This window comes from Prionailurus bengalensis, chromosome A3, assembly GCF_016509475.1.
Source record: "Prionailurus bengalensis isolate Pbe53 chromosome A3, Fcat_Pben_1.1_paternal_pri, whole genome shotgun sequence".
Lineage (NCBI taxonomy): Eukaryota > Metazoa > Chordata > Mammalia > Carnivora > Felidae > Prionailurus > Prionailurus bengalensis.
In genome coordinates, this window is record NC_057354.1 from 66,674,334 (window position 1) to 66,684,504 (window position 10,171).

Genomic DNA, 10,171 nt, shown 5'->3' on the forward strand with positions numbered 1-10,171 from the left:
AGGAAGTAGAAGGGAAGTGAATGGTGGTGGAGAATGAGGAAGAATGGTTTTCTAGTGGAGGTGGCCAGAATGGTTTCATATGTAGCACAGTTACTGATACCATGCCATAAAAGTCTAAGCATACTTTAGTGTTTGTATTCATCCACTGAAGCAAACAGGATAAGATTTACCCAATGAACACTTACCATTCTGTCCTGGTTCAAAGCTATAATTTGCAAAGCAACAAGAAGGGTTTACATATTGGCTATGATATGTGCTCATCCTGCTGAAAATTTCTTGTCCATCTTCATAACCACAGCCCTTGTATTTAATTCAACCTCCAGTTACAATGCATTCCTTCTCAGGTTATCGCAATAATATTCCAAAAAAGTTGTAGAGACTGATACTACTACTGGCTTTTTTAATTTTTTAAAAATGTTATTTATTTTGAGAGAGAGAGAGAGTGGGGAGGGGCAGAGAGAGAGGGAGAGAGAGAATCCCAAGCAGGCTCCGGATTCTCAGCACAGAGGCCGACGCAGGGCTCCATCTCACGAACCGTGGGATCATGACCTGAGCCCAAATCAAGAGTCGGACACTTAACCACCCGAGGCATCCAGGTGCCCCTCCCAGAAGCCCCAAGTGGCCTCTTTATAAATGGAGGCCCAAAGTCCCAAGTCCCAAAGGCCGAGTCACAATTCTGCATTTGCCAGTCTGGAACAGGCTTTCAAGAATGCGGGGCACCTGGGTGGCACAGTCGGTTAAGCGTCCGACTTCAGCCAGGTCACGATCTCACGGTCCGTGAGTTCGAGCCCCGCGTCAGGCTCTGGGCTGATGGCTCAGAGCCTGGAGCCTGTTTCTGATTCTGTGTCTCCGTCTCTCTCTGCCCCTCCCCCATTCATGCTCTGTCTCTCTCTGTCCCAAAAATAAATAAACGTTGAAAAAAAAATTAAAAAAAAAAAAAAAAGAATGCTATGCCCCTCCCTTGAAACACCTACTCTGGATCCACCCATCCAAACCCTGCCCCTCATTCATGGCTGGAGACACACTGGAAAAAGCACCAAATTTGGGCTCAGAAACCCTCAGTTAAAATTAATGCGTCATCTACTTATCAGCTACATGCTTCTGAACAAATGACTTAGTCTTTATTCACCTCGGTTTTCACATATAAAATGGGGATAACATCTGTTCCACCTATTTCAGAATGTTGGGGAAGAACAACTGAGAGATTACATGTGGAAACTCACAATAAGCTATAAAGAGCCACATAAATGTCATGTATTATTCAAGGTCCAGCTTGGGTCCTACTTAATCCAGGGAGCCTTGCAGCTTTTGAACCCAGCCTACACTGAACTCCCCCTGGCATTTCTTGCCATGCTATTTATCTTAGCACTTGATATATTTGCTCTTGTATTGTTACTCAAATACTCCCTAGTCAGGAACATCTCCCCTGCACAGAACCTAGCACAGGGCTGTAAGCATAGCCAATGTTATGAATGAACTGGCGGGGCAGAGAGTAGACTCTGACCTTCTTGGTACCACAGTGCTCATTTCTACAAGAAAGTTTTTGAAAAACGTTCGCTATGGGATCCAGGTCTATTCACACTCTAATTAAAGGGTACTACTCACTGGAAAACTTTTCTCGTTAAAAGAAGAGGGTACCCAGCATCAACTGCTTGAGAGAACAGAAGTATGGCCCAATCACAGATAAGATCTCAGAAGCCCCGCAAGTCCCCCAAGTCGGGGGAATCCTGCCAACAATACCCAGAGAGGGAATAACTTGTCCCCATGTATTCTCCTTAGGTGAAGGAGACATCACAGGGAAAAATCTTGCTGGACATACTTGCATATTAGGCAGCCCTCATTTGATTTCTGTAGAAAATAAAGCATCATAAAGGTTTGCAATTTCTCCTGGGGAAGATGCGCTCTAAGTACATAGAATATTTTCCTCAGGGGTTCTGAGTAGCTTTCCCACAAAAAAAGTAGCACTTTACCTGATCTTTGTAAACCAGCATGCTGGGGCTTGGCCGTGGTTTGTCTTTAAATGAGTAAGTGGCTCCTTGCTTCTTTAACAAGTCCAAGAAGTCAGGAGGTACATACAGGGGAAGGTCATTTAGTACTGGATCGTTTCTTTGCACAAGAGATGGCTTTTTTCTTCCTTCGTTTTTAAAATTGTAGGTTGCTATCACTGGATTTAATAGGGATTCTTCAATAAAAGTTTTCAAGTGGTAAGTGCCGGGGATAGGTGTATTCTGTGGAAAATTGACATCATTTTTTCAGATCAGTATGTGAATGGGTAACATCCCCTAAAGCATCATTCTTAGAATGGTCACTCTTGGTATTTAAAAAAAATTTTTTTTTGTTAACATTTATTTATTTTTGAGAGAGAGAGAGAGAGAGAGAGCATGTGCAGGGGAGGGGCAGAGAGAGAGGGAGACACAGAATCCAGAGCAGGCTCCAGGCTCTGATCTGTCAGCACAGAGCCCAACACAGGGCTTGAACTCACGAACCATGAGATCATGACCTGAGCCAAAATCAGACGCTTAACCAACTGAGCCACCAGGCACCCCAGAAGGGTCACTCTTAAGGAGCATTTCTCTGTTTTAAAGTTTAATAAAATTTTATCAAATACAGTAGACACCCTCAACAGAACAATATTTCCAGAGAATCATGATTGTTTCCTTGGTGAGACAATTGCTGAATTATATAGCAAATGGGTCATGGCCATAGTCAAAGTTTTAACTTTTTAAAAATTTTTTTTCAACGTTTATTTATTTTTGGGACAGAGAGAGACAGAGCATGAACGGGGGAGGGGCAGAGAGAGAGGGAGACACAGAATCGGAAACAGGCTCCAGGCTCCGAGCCATCAGCCCAGAGCCCGACGCGGGGCTCGAACTCATGGACCGCGAGATCGTGACCTGGCTGAAGTCGGACGCTTAACCGACTGCGCCACCCAGGCGCCCCCAAAGTTTTAACTTTTTAAAAAGTAACCTCAGAGATACTAAAACTTAAGATGCAGTTGGACTAGAAGTGTCAGATCTCTCGTGAAACCATTCAGGACAGTTTCTTGACAAAAAAAAAAAAGTTAGCCTATTTCTGTTTGATAGATAACGACAGGTTTCTTTCTAGCTCTCAAGTGAGAAGCTAAAAAATAAGAACATGAGGCTGAGGATGAATGGGAAGATCATGTGATCTGATGGGTCCCATAAGAGGTTTGGTACTTTCAAATCCCAACCACAGTGTGGTTGAATGGCCAGACCTGAAAGTTTAGTCACTTTTGTTTTGTAACTGACTTTGCACTTGGTTCCACCCTTAAAATCAATTTCAAGGGGCGCCTGGGTGGCTCAGTTGGTTAAGCGTCCGACTTCAGCTCAGGTCATGATCTCGCACTCCGTGAGTTCGAGCCCCGCGTCGGGCTCTGGGCTGATGGCTCGGAGCCTGGAGCCTGCTTCCGATTCTGTGTCTCCCTCTCTCTCTGCCCCTGCCCCGTTCGTGCTCTGTCTCTCTCTCTGTCTCAAAAATAAATAAAAGAAACATTTTTAAAAAATTAAAAAAATAAAATAAAATAAAATAAATTTCAAGAAGGCTTTGACCTATGGGTCCCTCTGTTATTGAAGGGTATGGATAGAAAATATTTCTACAATACAGAAATGATGTCTCTTGAAAGGGGGAATTTCCTGGTTATTTTTCTTTGATATATTATCACCTTGCTTTCCTACATTGACCATGTTAAGTTCTCATAGGCTCTTTGCCATCTAACTAAGATAAAAACTGAAACCAAACAACAACAACAACAACAACAAACTGAAACCCACACCCCTTTTTAGAATGGAGGCTTTTTCTTGTGTAATCTCACCACCATCATAAACTACATTGACCTCATCTAGATATCCTGTAAAGCACCTAGATTCCCAGTTTACTTTTTACTGCATCCAAAATTTAAATTAAATTTAATTAAATTTGGTTTGTCAGTCATATGTTGATACTAAAATTATAAATATGAGATGAGGTCCACTGTTTTCTAACAATTGTTAGCGACCTAAAGGGTAAGGACTGGTTAAAATATCAATAGGAATAAGAATCACTTGAATAGAAAGAATGAAAATATACATACATACTCGTAATGCTATTCTCCACCATCCTTCTCTTTGAAAAGATGATGTCTTCCGGGTTCGTTTCTATTAACAAACATAAAATGTGCTTAATCATTTGAGAGGTGATCCCTGGAAGTTAAATATATTTTATAAAACATTTGCTTGAAGAAATCAACACCTGTACCAAATTGGTCAGCCTGAATTAAAATGAAAGCTACATAATGATAAATTTTGCCTATAATATTTCCTCAAATTGCTATTTTATGATTTGAAGTGGTTTTAATCATCTAAATTCCCTTGGGAAAAATGAGAGTAATAAATAATCTCATCTTCCAGAGATGTCATAAGGCAAATCAGATGTTACAAAATGTGGTGTTCTTAGGAAGGAAAGAGTTATGTAGATCTAAAACTGTATTATTATAATATGCTTATGGTTCAGGTGATGGTGCTGGGAGTTCAAGGTAGAAGGGTATAGTCATCAGATTAATCTGATATTGGGATACAAACTCCTGGCTATGTGGCAAATGTTGAAAACTGCCGTTTCCTGGATTTACAAAGACTACCAAACATGTATCATATAAATATGATACAGCCAGTTCTCTCAGCTTGTCCAGCTAGCTGTGACACTAAAGAGGCAGAATGATAGAGAAGCCAGACAGACTTGGGCTTGAACTCCAACTCTGCCACTTACTAGCTAGGAGGACTAGGCATGTTACTTAACCCTTAGCCTTAACTCCCTCTTAGGAGTATATAAATAAGGCATACCAAGGTTGGCACGAGAATAAGGCATTATACATTTAAAGACCTGTACCCACAACCAGTACTCAAAAATAGTAGCTTTTATTTTTAACATCTCACCTGCCAAGTTAAAAAACAAATTATTTTTGATATTCCTTAGTTTCCAAGGACGTTCTTGTCTTCCATAGTAAGTATTCTATACCCATTTATTATTATTCCACATTCGTTTCTGCCTCACCATCAACAGAACACAGTTGTTTATTTTTTTCCTTTTGTGCTATTTCCACAAGGTATAGTCATTAAAATACTGAATTGTACTTTCATTTATAATGCTTTTGTTATAACGCCAAATGTAAGTTATTTCAAGCAACGATGCATTAGAAATAATAAACAATCTAATCAGTAAACTGATATAAATATAATTCATTCTTTTTTTTTTAATTTTTTTTTCAATGTTTATTTATTTTTGGTACAGAGACAGACAGAGCATGAACGGGGGAGGGGCAGAGAGAGAGGGAGGCACAGAATCAGAAACAGGCTCCAGGCTCTGAGCCATCAGCCCAGAGCCTGACGCGGGGCTCGAACTCCCAGACCGTGAGATCGTGACCTGGCTGGACTGCGCCACCCAGGCGCCCCTAATTCATTCTTTCTATTTAGCAACTTATATTCACTCTACTTATGAGTACCCCTGAGCTAGTTTCAACATATACTGCTGTCTGAATTTCTTCCTATATGTTCCCTTTATACGATTTCTGTTTCAAGACAGGTCTCCCACCTCTACCTAGAACCAGGAAAATAAGCAGGAAGAAGGGAGAAGTAAACACGGTACTTCTTAAGGAAGGTACTCAGCAGACATTGCTTTGTTTTGCCCCAGGCGTGATCTAAACTCCACCCATCTATCACTTCAAATTCATTTAGGGGTGAATCACTTTTACAAAAGATAGGCTAACCATCCCTCCCCCAGACACTAAACGCAGGTAGTTTCAAGTATTTTATAAATACTAAAATAGGAGGCAGAGGCAAAAACGTGTGCATCAGACTAAGTAAGGAAAAACCAATCCTCTCTAGGCAGAGGGGGAAATTAAGAAAATTAAAGCGGCTGTCCAGCGCAGTTAGTAGTAGGGAAGGAAAAGAAAATACAGAAAACAAAGGGCGAATGGAAGGATGAGAGAGAGCAAAGGAAGAGGAAATAGAGCGAAGTAGACCTCAGATAAAGATCAGGAAGACAGGACTACGGGTAGGTATGAGCGAAGGGAAAGATAGGAAGAACTAACAGAGGGGTGCAAGGGCCCAGCATTAGAGAGACATGGGAGTCGGTGCAGAGGACTTCAGCAGGAGATACTAGTGGGTACTGGGGAGCCTGGGGGAGGATTTCTGTACCGAGGTGACCACCGAACTGCCAGGTCCCAGGCCTTCACTTAGGGTATTGGAGGTGAAGGCCATAACTGGCTGGTGCACGGCAACCTCCTTGCTCCCTCCGCAGTGGTTGGCGTCCGGTTGCCCGGAGGCGCCTGGGTCCGCGAGCTCCTGAGCCTGCGCAGGGGACCCACCAGCAAACCGCCAGCTTCGCGTCGCGTGGTGAGACGAGAGGTGGACACACCGAGGCCCCGCCCCAAGCCTCGCGCACAGGAAATCCGTTCGAGGCTGTCACGCACGTGTGCAGTAAGAAAGTCTACAGGGCTCTGAAGGCGCCACAGAGCCCAGGGGTGGGTAGCTGCGCCAAGAAAGGCTTACAAAAAAAAGACTGTGGGAGTTTGAGCATACCTTAATCCCCACCGGCCTTTTCCCAGATTACCCCCACCCCACACCCCCAGGCAGGGAGACGGTATGCTTGGTAGGCATACTCAGCTTTAGAGCGAAAATCAGCCTTAGCACCCACTTTTTAAGGTTGTTTCTAAACTCCTCCGGATTGAAATTCTGGGGGTGAATCTCCTGCCTCTTGATTTGAGGAGCGAGCACTAGAAACAGTGGACTTCCCTAGCTGTGACACCAAGAACCACCCTTTCTTCTGACAGATTCTTTTCGCTTTCAACCTCTACCTGTAGCTTCTCAACCTATAAACATCCTCATCTTTACAAACTCTCCCCTCAACCTTAATAATTTCATTTTATGGAGAACCTCTGGTGTTCTAAGTACTTCACATATTACTCTAATTCAATCTTCATAACAACCCTGTTTAACAAATACTAACTCCATTTTATGGGTGAGGAAACCGAGGCTTCCTTGGGCAGGTTAGCATATATAGTTGACTGGGCATCGCATACAAGTGGCAGCGGCAGAGTTCATATCCGGGTTTTGCTCCAGCACCCCACTGACCACTGTATCGGAAAGTTTCTCCTTAACTTTCACAGATTTCAAGAGTAGGCTTTCACCTCCCATACTTTCCTAAAACCATCTTAATCTGACACGTGTACACATCTATTAAAACTGGATTTGCTGAACTAGCCAGTGACCCAATTACCAAGTCCAATGGGGGATTTTTCAACTATCAAACTTGACCTCCACTTGCCATTGCTGTATTGATTACTCCACTACCTCATTCTTGAATCCCTCTCCTCCCAGGACTATCAGGATTTGACCACTCTCCGCATCTGCTGTGATTTATCGTCTATAAAGGTGATTAAATAAATCGGTACCTGCCCACACCAGGTTGTTGTGGAGACTAATCTGAGCAAAATGTTCAGAACCATGTCTAGCATAATGCATTCAGTAAATACTATCATTATCATTGCCTTTGGGACAAAAGCAAAATTCACAATCCAGCCTCATCTCCTTTCCCTCATTAAAATGTCACGCTCAGATACATACTTGGAAATCCCAAATATGCCATCTTCACACTGTCTCCCCTTACGCTATTTATTCCTTTTTGACAACTTGACAAACCTCAAGAGTCAACTCCTCTGGGAAGTCCTCCTTAGCCTAATCCCTTATACCCCAAAGCATCATGTGCCTATCTTCACTGGAGAATTCATTCTGACAAATCGTTGCTCCCCTAATTTTTAAACATGTCCCAAACACAGGTTTTTGTCTGAATTCTGAGTCTTCTGAACACAGGAGGGATTAAAATACTTGAATATATATGGCTGACCAGTTTCCCTGCCTATTAAATAAAACCAGAGGATGGACTAGCACAGTGCTTTTCCAGTAATAATGTGCATACAAAACGTTTGGGGATCTTCTGAAAATACAGATTCAGATTCTGAGGCAGGGCCTAAGATTCTATAGGTGACTTTTTGTGAGAGACTAGTAGACTCCATCTCTCAAAATACTGAGATTCTATGGGGCGCCTGGGTGGCTCAGTTAGTTAAGCGTCTGATCTCAATCTTGCAGTTCATGGGCTTGCGCCCCACATTGGGCTCTCTGCTGCCAGTGCAGAGCCTGCTTGGGATCCTGTCTCCCTCCTTCCCTGCCCCTCCCCCACTCACGCAAGCGCGTGCACGCGCGCGCGCGCGCACACACACACACACACACACATACTCTCTCTTGAAAATAAACAGGCACACTCTCAAAAATAAACAAACATTACCAAAAATACTGGGATTCTAAACTCAACAGAGCCTTAAAACAAAACAAAACAAAACACTAAAAGCAAGGGGGTGGGGGTGGGGGTGGGGGACAACCAGGCATCAAGTTTGAAATCAAGAACTGAAATTATAAGGCCAAAAGGCTAATAACCGGTTTTCACAAATGTTAAGAGATTAAATCAAGTCTATCACTGTTCCTCATTTCACTTTCTTATTTTGGCTGAGCCTGTAAAACTGGCTCAGCAGACTAGGGACTGGTACTCTAGAGACTAAAGGAATATGATGAAAGGTACAGAGAAGTCTAGAAACCCATACAAGGTGTGAAATAGAAAAGAACATCTAGATGAGAAAATAGTTTTGCGTATCTCAAAAATAGAAACAGCATAGGTCAATGACTTCCAGGACTTCACCAGTAAGACAGATTAAGTATGTAGGATAAACAAAATGTCCTCTTAAGAAAACATAGTCTTGTACAGTATCACTGAGAAAATTTTAAGATTTATTTTCAAGTTATCATAACAGCAGTTTTAAAAGGGAGGATGCATTTGAGAATTCAAGAATACACTAAGTAGAGGTCAACAGTGCCTGTTAGGCATCAGATCTTTAATAAAAATTCTGTAAAATACATCCTGAAGTATGGATCACTTTTATTAACTGCAGTAGTGATGATTTATGTTAGAATTATCTGAGAGCATGGGGCGCCTGGGTGGCTCAGTTGGTTGGGCGTCCAACTTCGGCTCAGGTCATGATCTCACGGTTTATGAGTTAGAACCCCACATCAGGCTCTGTGCGGACAGCTCAGAGCCTGGAGCCTGCTTCGATTCTGTGTCTCTCCACTCTGTGCTCCTCCCCTGTTCATGCTCGGTCTCTATCAATCATGAATAAATGTTCAAAAAAAAAAATTATCTGAGAGCAAACATGTTACAGATAGTACTAGGGTAAGAATTATCAATTACCATAATCCTGCGATACTAAAAGAGGCAATATGGTTAAGATTTGAACATAGGACTAAAGCTTTCAAAAACAGTCCTGAGTTCCAGAAGATTGTTGTAGGAAGTGGAATGGAGATTTGCATCCAGCTCAGTACGTGCCAAACATGACCCACTAAATTATATAAAACTGCTCACTTCAATTTCCTATAAAAACAAAATGCCAATTTTGTGACTTTTGTGAAGATTAGAACATAAAAATCAGTATGATATACCAAAGTACCCCTAAATAGTGTCCCCTTCCACCCTGTTAACCTAGGTAAACTTCAAAATGTAGGGATTGGAAAAACTGTTGGAACTGCGAAAGATTAACTTTGACCAACTCCCTCATTTTAGAGTCATAACTGGTTTAAGAGCGTAGTAACATCAACTGAACACTTACTGCAAACGCCAAGAACTATGCTAAGTACTTTACCTTCGTTATTGTAAAAGTCAAGTTAAAAACCAGTTGGCTCAACTATACCCATTTTTCAGGCAAAATACCTGAGGCTTAGAAAATACTGACCTCTTCAAGTTTTACACACAGCAATGATATGAACACTGTTGAGATAAAACGCCAAAGCCCATGTTTAATACACTGGAGACTACTGTGACTCAACACCCAGGCATGTTAATCTTTGCCCCAAATACTTTGCTGGTCTTCCTTTTCACTTAATTATTACATGTAATGAAGGTCTCTCTATTTAATTGATTGCCTGCCTAGCATGTAATAATGTAACACCCCATTAGGATTATCAATGCCTGTAACTTCGCTCTAAAACCTACTTAGTTTCCTTTTCCTTCAGTAACCATCCACTTTTCTATTTTCTGGTAGAATAAAGGTATTGAAATAGTCCAAGATGGGCAATAG

General features: G+C 42.0%; 1 protein-coding gene across 1 annotated transcript in view; it reads right to left on the reverse strand.

Annotated features, from left to right (window-relative positions):
- STPG4 (sperm-tail PG-rich repeat containing 4) overlaps positions 1–6,372 on the reverse strand; it is a 47,088-nt gene extending 40,716 nt beyond the window's left edge. Inside the window, exons 1-3 of the mRNA XM_043603322.1 lie at positions 6,189–6,372; positions 4,095–4,154; positions 1,971–2,228 (exon numbers count right to left, since the gene is read on the reverse strand). Of these exons, the coding sequence (XP_043459257.1) occupies positions 1,971–2,228; positions 4,095–4,154; positions 6,189–6,251 (381 nt within the window). The 5' untranslated portion in view covers positions 6,252–6,372. The remainder of the gene's footprint in view (positions 1–1,970; positions 2,229–4,094; positions 4,155–6,188) is intronic.
- Positions 6,373–10,171: the final 3,799 nt, after the last annotated feature.